Source organism: Oncorhynchus tshawytscha, linkage group LG04, assembly GCF_018296145.1.
Source record: "Oncorhynchus tshawytscha isolate Ot180627B linkage group LG04, Otsh_v2.0, whole genome shotgun sequence".
Taxonomy (NCBI): Eukaryota; Metazoa; Chordata; class Actinopteri; order Salmoniformes; family Salmonidae; genus Oncorhynchus; species Oncorhynchus tshawytscha.
The window spans coordinates 64,888,698-64,907,482 of NC_056432.1; the positions used below are offsets into that span (position 1 = coordinate 64,888,698).

At 41.7% G+C, this 18,785-nt stretch overlaps 1 protein-coding gene across 3 annotated transcripts in view; it reads left to right on the top strand.

The window, feature by feature from the left end:
• The window catches only part of rfx7a (regulatory factor X7a), a 38,626-nt gene that overhangs the window by 12,255 nt on the left and 7,586 nt on the right, over positions 1-18,785 (top strand). Inside the window, exons 3-9 of one of the 3 annotated variants that reach the window (XM_024418920.2) lie at positions 10,200-10,282; positions 11,223-11,261; positions 11,413-11,538; positions 12,326-12,442; positions 13,719-13,803; positions 14,041-14,248; positions 15,336-15,634. In XM_024418920.2, the coding sequence (XP_024274688.1) occupies positions 10,200-10,282; positions 11,223-11,261; positions 11,413-11,538; positions 12,326-12,442; positions 13,719-13,803; positions 14,041-14,248; positions 15,336-15,634 (957 nt within the window). The remainder of the gene's footprint in view (positions 1-10,199; positions 10,283-11,222; positions 11,262-11,412; positions 11,539-12,325; positions 12,443-13,718; positions 13,804-14,040; positions 14,249-15,335; positions 15,635-18,785) is intronic. The other 2 variants (XM_024418921.2, XM_024418923.2) reach the window with 2 other exon arrangements.

The following is an 18,785-nucleotide window of genomic DNA, read 5'->3' on the forward strand; positions in this document are numbered from 1 at the left end:
CAACCACGGTGTGATTGAACATACATTATCATCTAAAGCCCAACTTGACATACTTGAACATAACTCATCTGCAGCACATGGCTTACCTGAATGTTCAATATGTTTACGTGTGTTCGTGTGAGGATTTGGCCCTATGTACTGTAATTGAGCAAGTATAGAAATATTTTGCCTGTCAATAGAGATGGGTGCTATACAACACTGAGGTAAGATCCAGTGCATTGCCACCAGGTGAGGCAGGAGAATGAGCAGAGGTCAAGGCTATACTCTAGTTACTCTGGGAAACCTGCTGTGTTTCCTCAATACTGCAGGCTGGGCTTCAGCTTGTCAGAGGTGTATCTTACCAAGAGGTATGTTGAGGATAGACGGCTAGACCTGTCAAAGCAATCAAATCACCCACCACCACTGCAACATAGTAACCTGCGTTTTGCACTGAGGCTACACATATAAGGAGGTCAACGGTTGTTTGTTTTCCTTGACCTGCCTTGCCTCTCCTCATCCTCAGTGAAAGGGGACCCCAATCCCAGTGGTTAAAGTCCTGTCTCGTGTACTGTTAAGTGCCGAATCCAGAATCCCTGGAGTCCTAAAGTTTCACACACATCTCTATGTTCATGGCAGGTGCCAGAGTTAGCAAAACACGCATGAGCTCCCGTGCTCCAGTCAGCCCCCGTGCTCCAGTCAGCTTTACGGTGCTAAATTTTGCAATCTCAAACAATACCTTGCATCAGCTGCGCTCATTAAAGGTTAATGCCTTCAGTTGTATTCCACAAGGGTCTTGTGTTTTTCAATTCCGACAGATTTTGTTTTCTTTGCCTCTTAAGGATTTCTAGAGGACATGGGAAAGCACTAGTGTCTAATATGAACGGCTCTCTCTCTCCCTCTGTTTTCATTTACAGATTTGAATGTGTCAGCGGTGGTGATAAGTAGAACACACATCAATAATGAAACTTGTGTTGATACACTGTGGTTGTTTCCTGCCTCAGACTGTGTCTTATGGAGATGTGAGAGTGGTCTCTGGGGAGAGGTGGCCGTTTTTAGTCTTTCTAAGGAGTAACCCATCTCTGTGTGTGTTGAATCACTAATGCCCAGCCCTCGCTCCACTAGTAATGTCTTAGTACTATTACTAGGCTTCCACCATCAGGGTCTGCATGATGCATCTCTTTCTGGTGTCTGGCCTCATATCAAACTGGTTCTGTTCAGATGTCCTCAGTTATAGTTGCCCTTTGTGTGAATATTAATTCGCTGTAGAGCTTTGGGTTTAGTTGGAAGACTCCGAGAGGTTAGTGGTTCTTAGAGAGAGAGAGGGAGAGAGAACACAAAGTAGATAATGTACAGTATCAGGCCAATGTACAGTGCCTTGCGAAAGTATTTGGCCCCCTTGAACTTTGCGACCTTTTGCCACATTTCAGGCTTCAAACATAAAGATATAAAACTGTATTTTTTTGTGAAGAATCAACAACAAGTGGGACACAATCATGAAGTGGAACGACATTTATTGGATATTTCAAACTTTTTTAACAAATCAAAAACTGAAAAATTGGGCGTGCAAAATTATTCAGCCCCCTTAAGTTAATACTTTGTAGCGCCACCTTTTGCTGCGATTACAGCTGTAAGTCGCTTGGGGTATGTCTCTATCAGTTTTGCACATCGAGAGACTGACATTTTTTCCCATTCCTCCTTGCAAAACAGCTCGAGCTCAGTGGGGTTGGATGGAGAGCATTTGTGAACAGCAGTTTTCAGTTCTTTCCACAGATTCTCGATTGGATTCAGGTCTGAACTTTGACTTGGCCATTCTAACACCTGGATATGTTTTATTTTTTAACCATTCCATTGTAGATTTTGCTTTATGTTTTGAATCATTGTCTTGTTGGAAGACAAATCTCCGTCCCAGTCTCAGGTCTTTTGCAGACTCCATCAGGTTTTCTTCCAGAATGGTCCTGTATTTGGCTCCATCCATCTTCCCATCAATTTTAACCATCTTCCCTGTCCCTGCTGAAGAAAAGCAGGCCCAAACCATGATGCTGCCACCACCATGTTTGACAGTGGGGATGGTGTGTTCAGAGTGATGAGCTGTGTTGCTTTTACGCCAAACACAACGTTTTGCATTGTTGCCAAAAAGTTCAATTTTGGTTTCATCTGACCAGAGCACCTTCTTCCACATGTTTGGTGTGTCTCCCAGGTGGCTTGTGGCAAACTTTAAATGACACTTTTTATGGATATCTTTAAGAAATGGCTTTCTTGCCACTCTTCCATAAAGGCCAGATTTGTGCAATATACGACTGATTGTTGTCCTATGGACAGAGTCTCCCACCTCAGCTGTAGATCTCTGCAGTTCATCCAGAGTGATCATGGGCCTCTTGGCTGCATCTCTGATCAGTCTTCTCCTTGTATGAGCTGAAAGTTTAGAGGGACGGCCAGGTCTTGGTAGATTTGCAGTGGTCTGATACTCCTTCCATTTCACTATTAACGCTTGCACAGTGCTCCTTGGGATGTTTAAAGCTTGGGAAATCTTTTTGTATCCAAATCCGGCTTTAAACTTCTTCACAACAGTATCTCGGACCTGCCTGGTGTGTTCCTTGTTCTTCATGATGCTCTCTGCGCTTTTAACGGACCTCTGAGACTATCACAGTGCAGGTGCATTTATACGGAGACTTGATTACACACAGGTGGATTGTATTTATCATCATTAGTCATTTAGGTCAACATTGGATCATTCAGAGATCCTCACTGAACTTCTGGAGAGAGTTTGCTGCACTGAAAGTAAAGGGGCTGAATAATTTTGCACGCCCAATTTTTCAGTTTTTGATTTGTTAAAAAAGTTTGAAATATCCAATAAATGTCGTTCCACTTCATGATTGTGTCCCACTTGTTGTTGACTCTTCATAAAAAAATACAGTTTTATATCTTTATGTTTGAAGCCTGAAATGTGGCAAAAGGTCGCAAAGTTCAAGGGGGCCGAATACTTTCGCAAGGCACTGTAACCAGAGGCTTAACCTGTTAATTACCAATTTTTCTCCCTGTGTGTTATCGTTTCCTCTAATAGCTTTCAGTTTCTCTGAGCCTCAACACAACCAATCTGGTTCCTCTCACGTCTAGTTCATTCTCCTAGATGGTATCAGGCTCGGTAATAAAGTTGTCGGGTTGACGCCATAGCTCAGTTTTGCCGACACATAGCATAGCTAGTTGTGTAACTGCCATTTATGAACTTGTCTTTCATCCAACAAAAAGCTATAGTGTTGTTGTTGGCGTGAGAATACAACCAGGCTATAATTGTTCTGTTGATGTTGTTGGTACCGAGGGGACTGATATATGATTATGGATGGTGGTGGATGGGTATTTAACCTTGGCCGTGTGAAGGTGCAGGGGAGTGTAGACTGTCTGCTGACACTGACTCATTTAGGATTGTCATCCAAGTGTGGACCCTTGCCCCTGTGAAGGGTGCTGTAGTTGTAGGGTCTTCAGACCCAGGCCAGTCAAAGTCCAAATGAATTTCAGAGATGTAAGGTCTAAGTGGCTGAAGTTGAATGACTACAGAAGCAGGGCTGGGCGACTATATGGAATTAATTTGAATGTATGTTTTAATGCAATGTTTTCCGTTTTTATGAGCATTTGTCTTTTTGGTCTCGTCTCTTTCGATCCTTCTGTGCTGTGTGCACTGTGCACCTTCCCACACGAACACCAAGCCCCTCCCCCTGCCTCTCACGACAACAAAGCCGAAAGATCATTTCAACCTTTCTGATAACAAGTAGTTTCAACTTGCTATTTGAGGTTTGGTCCAACAATTGGTCGATTCCCCTTCTAACGATAACCTTTTATGTCTCAACTCCCAAAATTTAGAACAGAGCAGACCCTACTAAAATGAGAGTATCAATGAACATAATTGTGGAAAATGAATGCTCCGGTTTTGTTGTGCATGGCATTGCGGTACCACCTACTGCTAGCAGCATTTTAGTACTGTTATGTACTAGCTGTCTAGTCTGGGTTTAAAAAATGCTCTACGATGTGAGTATTTCTCTCACTATCACTTGCGGGATGGGATAAAACTTTCATACTGAACTAATTACCAGCGGTAATGGAGGGAAACCATAGCCAACAGTGAGGAATCTTGTACGCCCAAGCAGTGATGACTACTGGTATCCATATACAGAAGTGGGTAGGTTACTTTCTAAGTGTAATCCATTAGTTACTAGTTACCTGTCCAAAATTGTAATTGATAACGTAACTTTTGGATTACCCAAACTCCGTAACGTAATATGATTACATTCCGTACCTTTTAGATTGCTTTCCCCTTAAGAGGCATTAGAAGAAGATCAATGTATGTTACAAATTGAACAACATCTATTGCAGGATAAATCAATCTTAAAGTTTACATAGGTGGCCATATATGGATGTTAAACTTTACTTTATGGGTTGGTTATGTAGGCTTCTTCTAACCCATCGCTTTCTACTACATATAATAATATGATTAAATTATATCTTTACATTAAAAACCAAAGTCAGAATTCCAGTCAATCCAGTAAATGTTATATACCCCTTGATCTTCAAGAATAGGACTTGGAAGTATAGATTAGCCAAATTGTTTTACCTGAGCATCACCCCAAAACTAAGGACTTATTAGCCAGCTCTACTCTGTTGTTTATGATTTTGTCGTCATGGAGGACTGATTGGGCTCATTGATTGTAGTTGAAAAATAAATGCTGCGTCATGGAATGGCATGCTTTGAGCACTACTGAAGAAGAAAAAAGACCCACTTGTATTCCGTAGGCTTGCATCCGCACTGTGTAGCTGTTGCAAGAGTGCATTTTTTACTCTGTCCACTGGTTTCAAAAACAATGATTGATAGGCAGCATAAACTTCTTGAATTCAACCATTATTGGGTTCAAATACACCTTTTAGATTTGAACAGCCGTCCACAACAACCACAATCCATAAGGCACAAATAGCTAAATAAGAGAGCTGCAGTGTGATTCACATCAATGTGTTATGTAGATATCAATAATAAGTGATATCCGTATGGCCGTAGACTACACCACTGCTGTCATCCTTACCTCCAAGCGTTTATTCAAGTTGGATAGTCTTTGGATGCCGACAGCAGTCACACCATTGGAAGACGGCTTGGAGTGTAGCCAACAAAAGCCCATTCCTGCTCTTTTCCCGCGATTCATCAAACACATTTGGTGTGTCATCATAGTGGTCTCTGGCTTGTAGTCCGACTCGCTCAGGTGGAACGAACTTCAACTTGAACCTTTTGTCAATGCTGATTTGAATGTCATATAGAAAACGGGTGTCAAGTTTTTCCCACAAATGTTCTTTCTGAATTTAAAAGTAATCATCTAGTTTTTCAAAAGTATCTAACCTGATTACAATATGTTTTGCTGGTAACAGATTACAGTTACTGGTTTTTTTGTAATCCATGACTCCCCAACCCTGTCCGTATAAATATAGTTGAGAATTTGTATTGGACTTTGATTGCAGTCTATGGTTTGTAGAGTATTTGAAAAACATGGACTTGTCCTTCCACTTTGGAAGTGTGCTGTGTGAAGTAGTGGGGCTTGTCTGGCAGCAGCAGGGTGTGATGTCCTTTGCTCCGCCAGTGAAGGACCAATAGTAGTCATGGCTCCTTTGTCTGACAGAGGGTGTGTAACGTAGCCCAGCATGTCTGTCTATTCCCTTCCACTCCATGAGACTCTCCTTCTAAATAGGAGAGTCCAGTTGGCTCCACGACGTCTGTATGTATGTATTTACCCCCCCAATCGCTAACTCTGCTCAGTGGCTGATAACTTTAGCCATTGGTGAGCTCCCGTTCCCCTAGCAACAAAGAAGTGAATAGAGAAGACAGAGGGGCGAATACTTCTATTCTTAGAAACCAATTGAAGGGGGGGGGTGTACGTATGCAGTGAGTGTACGCTGTGGCTATGTTTGACGGGGCTGCTGACCACACCGCTAGCAGAGGCCAGTCCAGGGGAAAGGGTTAACGACAGGGGATTTCAGTTTATCTCAGCCTGCTGGCGCTGCGCACAAACACCCCCCCCCAGACCCGACTATGGCTGTCTGGCTCTGTGCACTCATGCCGTTAAGACACACTTGTCAGCATCTCTGTGTTTGAATGTTTGTCCCCTCCCTGCTATGGCACCCAGAGCTTCTCTTTATGGTCATGTGTTGGGTGTTTAACTCTTTTCCATAATGTTGGTGTCAGAGATGCTGCTCTGGACATTTGGGCAGTTTTGGCTGTCCACCACATTGTAAAGCACTGGTCTGGTGGTCTGATGTTCCCTAGCGTTGGTGTCCTATAGGAGACACCATTTAAACAAAAGCTTGTTTACGAGAGCTTAACTGCCCGCTCCGCTCTGCTAGCCCCCGGATTAGGTATTCCTCGGATTATTGCTACCTCCGATGACTTCCTCTATGGGGGTTGGTTGGGTCATTGAAATGCCATGGGACTGTCTGTATCCCTTCTGCTTTTAGATGTTGTTGTCGTGATCCATCAATTGGTATTGAAATAGTGCATTGCACTCACAGCTTCATATTAAATTAACATTACTTTAAGTGTTTGCCTCTAAATAGTTTTTGTAAAAAAGATCACAATTAGGTGCTAGAAAAAACAGTCGTACTACATGTTGGTTACTGTTTTAAAACAGTGAATATTGTGTAGTAGACAGAGGCATCATGGCCCCTTGAGCTCATCAAGAATCGAGAACGTGATGTGGGAGCCTGCTCCTCCCCCTGCAGGGCCCTCGCGCTCCGTGTTGGAGAGTTGTGCCTGGAGCCAAAGTCTCTCGTCTGCCGCCTTCTACTCCAGCAGAATTTAAATCACCCCTGCCCCACCCTATCATCTTCCTTATTCCCTTTGAAACAGCGTGTTGGAGAGGGCTGTTTCTGTTTGTAGCTCTGGGCCCAGCCATTCTCCAAACACTGAACTGGGTTGGGTTCAACTGGCACCCACCATCCATTGTAGTACTGGGGTAGAGAGAGGGTGAGAGAGATTGTGCTTTGTTTATTTTTCGCGTCTGTCTATTAGCCAATGTGTTTCACAGCTGAGCTTAGCAATGTGTATTTATTATGGATCCAAAGCTTTTTACTATTGTTCTTTGTCATTTATCTTTGTTTCATGGTGTAGTTTCTTCTTTTTATTCAGTTTAGTCACATATCTCAATTTGCAATACGTTTGCCAATCGGTTGTGCAGCCAGACTTATGTGCCATACCTTTTGCCTCCTCCCTCTCAACCATACAATTTTTCAATTCCCCATCAATCCACTGGGATTTAACTCTGTGTGTGTGCCAGCACGTTTCAAAGCTTGTGTCTATGTGCGATTGAGAGGGAGGTTAAAGCGAGAAACCGACAGTGAATAAGAGTGCAAGAGTGATCCAATGCTTGCTTGTTTGTTTACTGTTGTAAGTTGTACTTATCTGTGGCATATGTGGCCACTTGCTGTTGTAGTAGTTGTATTTCTGTTAGTGCTCTGCCCAGGCGGGGAGTGGAGGTGGTCACTGAGCAGTGGAGATCAGATCATGGAGTAATACAGCCCCAAAGCCCCTCTGTCACAACATCTGTGAGACCCAGTGCTGCACGTGCCCCACCCCAACATTTTTGGCATGCCTTCCAAAGTCTCTCAGTGAAATTGCTTCCTAATACGTAAACCATCATCCCAGTTAATGTTTGTTGATGTTTTGTAAAACATGTCATAGACTTGGGTAGCTGGGCTACAGCCCTAAGGCATCTCTCTGTCTGTGTGACACCCTAATCATCTGCATTCACATGGAAAAGTCTGCCTCCAGCGTTATTTGACTAACCGCAAATAACTGTCTAAAAAGATATAGAAAGTAATGAACTTTAAAATGCATTTTGTTCCACCCCTAAAGACGGTCTGTTTGTTAGGTTAGCAGGTATCAGTGTTTTAAAGTTAGCTGAAACAACCCCCTCTGGATATTGCAGGGATCCATCACCTCATATTTATCCTCATGTTCCTTCAAGGTCTTCTGATAGGGGGTTTTCCCACATAGTCCTCTTTAAAAGAACAGATATCATATGTCTCATGTTGTCTTCTCACACTTCAAACCCCACAATCTCTTAGCCCATAGATCACATTTCAAACAAATAATCTGAACATAACTCCACACACATTTTGGTATTTCTGTGCATCCTTGACAAGGGCTAAAATCAATATCCCAAAACGGTATCCAATATCCAAAAACAACATGTTTTTTTCTGCGAACCTGCACATCTCTTTTGTGGCGCTAATGTAAGGGTTTATGGCAGGGGAAACAGTGTTGCAGTAGTCTAGTGTGTGGTGTGGGAATTTTGGTGTTGGCATTGCCCTAAAAAATGGAACCGGACTGTCGGATTTCTAGAGAACCGGACTCAGACCACCTTTCGAGATGGTCTCCGGTCGCTTCAGGGACTCTTTTGAGGGGCCTGAGTTCCTTTGAAGTGTTCACACGGCACCAACATTTTTAAGTGAACTGCGCTGATTTTTTTTTTTGTTGTCGCTAAAAGGGACCAAGTGTGAAAAAATCCTTAGGAGCTCTCAATACACACACACACTAACCCTCTCCCCTCGAGGGAAACATTTGTTTGATCTCATTAAGAGATTTCCTCATGGCTTTTGTCATTGTGGCAGGGATGAGGACCCCCTGTGTTGATCTCTAACACCCTGTGGTATTTGTTGCACACACACGTTTTTAGAAACATTCAGAATCCAAGAGGTTGAATGTTTTTTTGTAATTTTGTTTATCCTGACACTCGTCCACATTGATCTTAGCTCGAGCACTGTTTATCAGGTTGCATCTAGGATCCTTCTGAACGAGACCTCAACAAGATCAGTGGTTCTCTCTGCCGCAACTTCCACCCCTTCTCTTCCCGGATGTTTTAATCTCTCCTTTACATCCCTAATCTCATTTGCAGGATCATCCATGTTTTTGTTTTCCCGGGGGTCCGGTTTGTTTCACATTGTCAAATGAACTAAAACTCCTAAAACAAATACGTGCCCATGCACAAAATGTGTTTCTTGGACAAAAAAATGTGGTGTTCTATGCGTTCCCATGTGCGGATAGTGTTCAAACTAGTCCAACCAAACTAAAGGGGATTGTTTGAAATGGTTGTTTTAGGTTTCACTGGAACTATATAGTCTTTGTTGTAGATTTCATAACTTTTCAATTAAAAATGTTACGCTGATGGTGCCTCAAGTCCTACATAGTACAACTAAACACTGTGTTACTACAGCAGAAGCAATGAGAGCACCAGACTTCACTCAGTGGAGAATAGACTAAGAATGGATCATTTAAACAGGAAACGTTTCTGTATTGTTCATGCTCTTCAAGCTGGAGTGGAAGGCAACCTGTCAGCCTTTGGAATGTATCTTGGTGGATTATTGTAGTAGTGAGAATGAAAATAATCATTTCCTTTCTCATGAACTGGACTGCCAGTCTGAGAGAGACCTCAGTAGAGCATGTTAAATCAGTGGAGTGATAAAGACTACCATGAACACTACTACTACTGATATTTACCATTTTTGCTGCCTTTTAAGCATTCTAGTACAGTTAACACACACACACATGGACGCAGATGTTTAAGGCATTGCATCTTCGTGCAAAAGGCGTGACTACAGTCCCTTGTTTGAATCCAAGTTGTAGCACATCCGGCTGTGATTGGGAGTCCCATAGGGCGGTGCACAATTGGCCCAGCATCGTCCGGGACGTCATTGTAAATAATAATTTGTTCTTAACTGGCTTGTAGTGCAACATCTGAAAAATAGCGCACTTGGTAGTGTACCGGTGCTCGATCAATTGGCAAAAGCCAACATCACCCACGACAGAGAATGGTTGATTGTCAAGGACAATAATTTCCATTATCTTGGCTTTAATGGGTTTCGCCTTTGTCTCGCTGATTTAAAAAAAAAAAACTCTTTCAAATGACTGCTTGACTTGTTGACTGCTCGATCCACACAGCAGACATTGTGGGCTAGGTTAGGAATGCTGTGTGGCACGTGTAGTGCCAAATTTAACGTGTACCTACGTTATATAGGTATGCATGGTAGCTTTGACATCGTTTTTTAACATCGGCTTTAAACTAGACATCTGGCCGATACCGATGTTGGCATTTTTAGCTATTGTCGGCCGATTCCAATATGTTCACCGATTTATATTGTGCATCCCTACTGATTGTTATTTAATCCCTCTTCTTCCCTGTGCTCTGCTTTTACAGCAAGATGTGGAGACGTTTACAGACATCGAGAAACTCTACCTCTACCTTAAGTTGCCTTCTGGTCCCAGCAACAGTGAAAAAAGGTAATTGATCATTCTGTCATTTGATTGAACATTGTTTTGTGTCATGTCTAGATGCAGTTCCACACCATTTGCACATGACTTAGCCTGTTGTTCATCTACCCCATTATCCATTAGCCTAGTAGTATAATATAGATGTTCTGCACCCTATCCTATCCCCACATGCTACAATGGTTGTCAACATTAGCTTGGACTGTGGTTAAGTCAAACTCTGCTCATTATGCCATACTCTCTCCCTTAGAGAGCAAATAGGCTTTGGCTGTTTAAAAAAAATGAAAAAATAAATAATTGCGTTGATTGATTTGATATTGGACTACCAGTTAGGTGGGTGTGTGTGTGTTCAAACATTCTCTCTTCAATAGCAAATAAGCTTTGGTGCTTTTGTTTTTTATTGTTGCGTTAGTTGATTTGATAATGATTTCCCACATATGACTATCACCTGTGTGTGTTCTGATTGAAATCCTTACTTAATAACTTATTAATATCTTTCCTCAACCCTTCATGTTTGACCTTTTTGCAAAATATGTGTAGATTTATGCCCTGTCTTCTCTCTAATGTATATTTGATCTGTAACACACACACGCACACATACGCACGCTTAATTCCAAATGACCCAAGCCCCTACTCCCTAGGAATGTGTGCAGAGCTGAGACGATTGGATATGTATTAGGCCTAAGGAATACTGTAATAGCTTTACTTCTGATAGGCTAAGAGGAATTTCCCCACATTGTTTGAACTTATCCAATCCTCTCATCTACAGAAGTGTCCAGGGGCAGTGGCTTGAAGTTAGTTTAGCATCAGGTGACAAACACACACTGCTCATTGATGTTGTCAATATCATACCTTGATTGAAAAGCAATGATCAATTCCTACTTGTTCTCCACATCTAATCCTCATCACCTCAACACCTCAACTCCCCAACACTCCACACGATGCCCATCAGGACTGAGAGAGGGTCTGCCAGTCCTGGAGAACTGTCATGGTACATAAACCTCTCTCATTTACAACACAGAGACATGGGGGTGATGTGTGTTGGTTGCGTTTGAAAAATGGGGCAGGAAAGGTAGATCTGACTGTAAATGTTTTTTTTGTGATTGTATTGTAAATCACCTATTTTCTCCTGCTTTCCCTAGCAGTGATCAGAGCTCCATGTCATCAAGCCGCACTCAACAGATGCACGCGTTCAACTGGATTCGCAGTCACCTAGAGGAACACCCAGAAACCTCTCTGCCCAAACAGGAGGTCTATGATGAGTACAAGTGGGTATCTGACAGTGAGAAAGGGGACATGGGGAAGTGTGAAGCCAATGGGGCTTTGCCCAGCTCGGGTCATTTTCAAAGCAATAGCACTGTTAAATACAAATAAACTGTCACCCTGTTTTGATGTTCTGGAAAGGGACACCGGACCAATTTAGAAACATATTGATAGCACTGTGTACAGGTATTTTAGGGAATTTGGGATACCTGATAGGTTGAATTCCATACCAGGTGTAAATGGATGGATTTACTTTTGAATTTGATTTCCATGAGTACTTGACTTCTAAGAGGTTTCACAAGAACAAGGTACACATTTGTATGTCTGTTTTATTTTATGACATGAGATACATGTTATGAAAGTACATAACATTTGGCATTTGGCTGTTACTAAATAAATAAGCCTTTAATATACACTGCCAGCTATAAAGGATCTACATACTGCCAGCCAAAGCACCAATATAAATAGATGCAGAAAGCATGGGAAAAGATGTGCACCATGTGTTGGTAACACTAGAACGGAAAGTCTGAAATGCTATGTGACTGTTACGTAATACGCAGTTTGACGTCCTCATTCATTGCAAATTTAAAGTACTAATAATGTTTCAGATTTCTATGGGAACGTCTTCACCCAGATGTCACTGTTTTGATGTGACTGTCTTTTATTTGATATTTAACATAGTTTATTTGGTTTTACTGAGATTTCCAATACCTTGTTTATCTGAACTTTACTTCCCCTGTCCAACTAATGTTTACTGTCTGTGTCTGTCTGCCTCTTGTTTGTTTGTTTCAGGAGCTATTGTGACAATCTCTGCTACCACCCACTGAGTGCGGCGGACTTTGGAAAGATCATGAAAAATGTATTTCCAAACATGAAGGCACGTCGACTTGGCATGAGAGGCAAATCAAAATATCCTTCACTGGAATGGTTTGTAGCGAACAATCTGGCCTCTCTGGACTCTGGTCGCAGAACATCTGTTGTGTCAGTTCATGGAGCCTCTAAATATAGAACTGAAATTAAATCAAATAAAGCGGCCTCTGCCTGGAGAGTAGTATAGTAGGACAGAGACACTTAGGGGAATCACTGTGTTCTTGACCTTCAGGAAACAATTTGTGAAATGTCTTTTCAATGTCTTTTCCATGAGATCACGACTCTAGACTTGGCAAAGCTACAGTCTCCAATGAGATTAGCGTCCGTTAAATTAGTAAAGTGACAAGTGACTTCGTTCTTAGTTTGTTGAGGTGGAGTTCAAAAAAAGAATAGCATAAAATACTTGCGTATGAATGCAATTTTTATTTTCAATGCTGAGCCTTTCTGAAATAGACCTTGTTTTTATATGACGGTTGCAATAGCAACTGAAACTCAATATGAGCGCCCAAGTCAAATCAGACCAAATCAGAACATCTTGAGCTGTGGCTTGCTTAGTAATCTATATCTCCCTTTTTAAATTAACTATTTTCTGTTACCAAAGTTAATACACACTCTACAAAGGTACAAGTTAATTCAAGATCACACTCTTGGACCTATTTGTCTGTATTTTATCATTTATTTTGTGTGAGAGAAAGTGAGTCATTCATTACTATGCTATACCTCTGAGTAGCTCTTTGCCTGGTTGTGTGGGACACCTCCTAAGTGTATGGAAGTGTTCAGCAGGGAGCACCTGCTGTCACACTCTCACACACCAGCATCTGATAAAAGTCTCGCTCTCACCACAAATCGACAGCGCCTTATTTTGGCAGTGGAGTTGGTCACATCTCCAAAGGTTGGAGGGGGAAGAGAAGGTTCAGTGGGAGTGTAAGAGGCCTGAGGGGCTGAGGGATTAGTAGTAGAGTGACTAGTGACTGATGCTGACTGGGAGATAGGTCGCAGTTGTAAATGAGAACTTTTTCTTAACTGGGCCTACCTGCTTAAATAAAGGTGGGGGAAAAAATAATAATAGCCGTCTCAGCTTCGGATGAGAAGGCTCTTCCTCAGATCTGTCTGTGAGTGACAACTGACCTTCTGCCCTGAGTCACTTTTCTTACCCTATCCTGTGGGGCAATCCCAGTCTCTTATGGCTAGAATGGTCCCTGAAGCACTAATGCCCGGCTCTTTACAGACAAACAACCAACACATTTTAGCACCTCCGTAAATTAACTTAAATATTTGACCGTTTAGTGTTTTTTTTACCTTAACCCCTGCTCACATACTGCTATAGTGGACTGAGGAAGAAAGCCTTTGTCCACATGCCATCTTTACCCAACCTGGAGTTACATAAAACAGGGGACGGGGTAAGTTGTCTGTCTGCCTTCCTCTCTCAAGGTCTTTACCTTTATTTAAATAGATTTTCAAGAAAATAAGTAAGAAGTGTTTGCCTAACTGTAGTCCAACCATAACATAACTTTCATTAATTGAATGTGTTAAGAAAAGGACTACGTTTTGAGGCTTCATATTGAACTAAAAGTAATACAGGGATATGTACGACTATAATTCCTAACACCTGTACATGTGCCTATGTTATGCTTCAGTGTGAGGTGCTGGAGGCCTCAGGTCAGCTGTGCAGTGCGGAGGAGGAGGTGCGCTCTGCGGCCTGTGGCCTGGTGTGTGAGTGGGCCCAGAAGGTGCTGAGCCGCCAGTTTGATGCTGTGGAGGACCTGGCTCGCTTCCTCCTCAACAGCCACTACATCGGCACCAAATCTGTGGCAGCCCTCACTGTCATGACTGGTACACCAACAGGTGACAATACAGTGCATCCACAAAGTATTCAGACCCCTTGAATTTTTCCACATTTTGTTACGTTTACAGCCTAATTTTAAAATGACAGAGCAAAAACAGTTTTTTAAGGCTTTTTTGCAAATGTATTAAAAAACAAAACTGATTACATAAGTATTCAAACCCTTTACTTAGTACTTTGTTGAATCACATTTTGGCAGCAATCACAGCCTTGAGTCTTCTTGGATATGACGCTACAAGCTTGCCACACCTTTTATTTAGGGAGTTTATCCCATTCTTCTCTGCAGATCCTCTCAAGCTCTGTCAGGTTGAATGGGGAGCTTCGCTGCAATGCTATTTTCAGGTCTCCAAAGATGTTTGATCGGGTTCAAGTCCGTGCTCTGGCTGGGCCACACAAGGACCTTCAGAGACTTGTCCCATAGCCACTCCTGCGTTGTCTTGGCTGTGTGCTTAGGGTCATTGTACTGTTGAAAGGTGAACCTTCGGCCCAGTCTGAGGTCCTGAGCGCTCTAGAGCAGGTTTTCATCAAGGATCTCTGTACTTTGCGCCGTTCATTGTTCCCTCAATGCTAAATAGTTATGTAAATAAGGTATTTCTGTTTTTTATTTTTAATACATTTCCAAAAATGTATATAAACCTGTTTTTGCTTTGCCATTTTAGAAAAAGGCTGTAACGTAACAAAATATGTGAAATGTTAACGGCCCTGAATACTGTCAGTGTGCACTGTATGCTTTGATAGTCAAACTTCACTTGTCCTTTCACTGCCTCATGTATGGTGAACAGTGAAATGTTTCCATCTAGTGGCAGATTTTTCTCATTGACCTGCTATAGTGCATTTACATACCACCTCCTGTCAGTCCCTAAAAGCCATCCCATTAGGTACAGATGTCAATGCAACGTCTTCCACATTGGTTCAACGACATTTCATTGAAATGATGTGGAAACATCATTGATTCAACCAGTTTGTGCCCAGTGGGATAGTTATGCTTTCTTCAAAATAGAAGCTGTTCTGTCTAGGAGGACCATGACAATTTGTTAACTCAAAATATGTGTTAACCTGTTTCTGTCTTCCTCTGTCTCCTCCCTTTAGGAGTTAAAACGCCACTGCCATCCTCAGCATTCGCACCAACAGCTGAAGCCCACTCCTTCCAGTCCCAAGTGAAGACACTTCCCTCTCCCTCCATCGATGCCAAGCAGCAGCTCCAGCGGAAGATCCAGAAGAAGCAGCAGGAGCAGATGCTGCACTCCCCCCTCCCTGGAGAGGCTCAGTCTAGGCGGGCTGACGGGGGCACGCCTGGGGTCGGCTCCATTACCTGTAGAAGCCCAGCCCTGCTCTCCCCACATCCCACCATTGGCATTATGGTAGCTGCAGTCCCCAGCCCCATCACGGTAAGCCAAGCTTGTATTCTACTTACTCTATATATCCCACTGTCTTTGCAGTGTTTCTTCTGTGTTTGCACATGTGCAACAGAAGCTATTCATAACTGGAGTTATGAAAGTGTTGCATACTTTTACAGTTGACTTTGGAAGTTTACATACACTTAGGTTGGAGTCATTGAAACTTGTTTTTCAACCACTCCACCACTAGTTTGTTAACAAACAATAGTTTTGGCAAGTCGGTTAGGACTAGAGGTCGACCGATTATGATTTTTCAACGCCGATACCGATTAATCGGCTGGTTTTTTATTTTATTTATTTATCTGTAATAATGACAATTACAACAATACTGAATGAACACTTATTTTAACTTCATATAACACATCAATAAAAATCAATTTAGCCTCAAATAAATAATGAAACATGTTCAATTTGGTTTAAATAATGCAAAAACAAAGTGTTGGAGAAGTAAAAGTGCAATATGTGCCATGTAAAAAAGCTAACGTTTGAGTTCCTTGCTCAGAACATGAGAACATATGAAAGTTGGTGGTTCCTTTTAACATGAGACTTCAATATTCCAAGGTAAGAGGTTTTAGGATGTAGTTAATACAGTATTTATAGGACTATTTCTCTCTCTACCATTTGTATTTCATATACCTTTGACTATTGGATGTTCTTATAGGCACTATAGTATTGCCAGTGTAACAGTATAGCTTCCGTCCCAAATCATAGACTTAATTATAACATAACAATTAGAATTTATTAGAATTCATTAATATGGTCGAATCCGGAAACTATCATTTCGAAAACCAAACGTTTATTATTTCAGTGAAATACGGAACCGTTCGGTATTTTATCTAATGGGTGGCATCCCTAAGTCTAAATATTATTGTTACACTGCACAACCTTCAATGTTATGTAATAATTACGTAAAATTCTGGCAAATTAGTTCACAATGAGCCAGGCTGCCCAAACTGTTGCATATACCCAGACTCTGCGTGCAATGAATGTAAGAAAAGTGACACAATTTCACCTGGTTAATATTGCCTGCTAACCTAGATTTCTTTTAGCTAAATATGCAGGTTTAAAAATATATACTTCTGTGTATTGATTTTAAGAAAGGCATGGGTGTTTATGGTTAGGTACAGTCGTCCAAAGAATGTGCTTTCTTCGCAAATGCGCTTTTGTTAAATCATCCCCCAGCGTTGCATCGATTATATGCAACGCAGGACACGCTGGATAAACAAGTAATATCATCAACCATGTGTAGTTATAACTAGTGATTATGATTGATTGTTTTTTATCAAATAAGTTTAATGCTAGCTAGCAACTTACCTTGGCTTCTACTGCATTCGCTTAACAGGCAGTTTTCTCGTGGAGTGCAATGAGAGGCAGGTGGTTAGAGTTTTGGACTAGTTAACTGTAAGGTTGCAAGATTGGATCCCCCGAGCTGACAAAGTGAAAATCTGTCGTTCTGCCCCTGAACAAGGCAGTTAACCCACCGTTCCTAGGCCGTCATTGGAAATAAAAATGTTTTCTTAACTGACTTGCCTAGTTAAATAAAGATTAAATAAAGGTGTAAACTATTTATTTTTTTAAGAAACTTTTTTTTTTTTAAATCGGCAAAATCGGCGCCCAAAAATACCGCTTTCCAATTGTTATGAAAACTTGATATCGGCCCTAATTAATCGGCCATTCCGATCAATCGGTCGACCTCTAGTTAGTTGCATGACACAAGTCATTTTCCCAACAATTGTTTGCAGACAGATTATTTCACTTATAATTCACTGTATCACAATTCCAGTGGGTCAGAAGTTTACATACACTAAGTTGACTGTGCCTTTAAACGGCTTGGAAAATTCCAGAAAATTATGTCATGGCTTTAGAAGCTTCTGATAGGCTAATTGACATCATTTGAGTCAATTGGAGGTGCACCTGTGGATGTATTTCAAGGCCTACCTTCAAACTCAGTGCCTCTTTGCTTGACATCATGGGAAAATCAAAAGAAAGACCTCAGAAAATAAATTGTAGACTTCCACAAGTCTGGTTCATCCTTGGAAGCAATTTCCAAATGCCTGAAGGTACCACATTCATCTGTACAAACAATAGTATGCAAGTATAAACACCATGAGACCATGCAGCCGTCATACCGCTCAGGAAGGAGACATGTTCTGTCTCCTAGAGATGAACGTACTTTGGTGCGAAAAGTGAAAATCAAGCCCAGAACAACAACAAAGGACCTTGTGAAGATGCTGAAGGAAACAATAAAAAAAGTATCTATATCCACAGTAAAACGAGTCCTATATCGACATAACCTGAAAGGCCGCTCAGCAAGGAAGAAGCCACTGCTCCAAAACCGCCATAAAAAAAGCCAGACTACGGTCTTTGGGGACAAAGATCGTACTTTTTGGATAAATGTCCACTGGTCTGATGAAAAAAAAAATAGAACTGTTTGGCCATAATGACCTTCTTGCAAGCCAAGGAACACCATCCCAACCGTGAAGCACGGGGGTGGCAGCATCATGTTGTGGGGGTGCTTTGATGCAGGAAGGACTGGTGCACTTCACAAAATAGATGGCATCATGAGGTAGGATAATTATGTGGATATATTGAAGCAACATCTCAAGACATCAGTCAGGAAGTTAAAGCTTGGTAGCAAATGGGTCTTCCAAATGGACAATGACCCCAAGCATACTGCCAACGTTGTGGAAAAACGGCTTAAGGACAACAAAGTCAAGCTTTTGGAGTGTGTATCACAAAGCCCTGACCTCAATCTTATAGAACATTTGTGGGTAGAACTGAAAAAGCATGTGGGAACATGGAGGCCTACAAACCTGACTCAGCTACCCCAGCTCTGTCAGGGGGAATGGGACAAAATTCACCCATCTTATTGTGGGAAGCTTGTAGAAGGCTACCCAAAACGTTTGACCTAAGTTAAACAATTTAAAGGCAGCTACCAAATACTAATTGAGTGTATGTAAACTTCTGACCCACTGGGAATGATGAAAGAAATAAAAGCTGAAATCATTCTCTCTACTATTATTCTGACATTTCACATTCTTAAAATAAAGTGATTATCTTAACAGACCTAAGACAGGGAATTTTTACTCAGATTAAATTTCAGGGATTGTGAAAAACTGAGTTTAAATGTATTTGGCTAAGG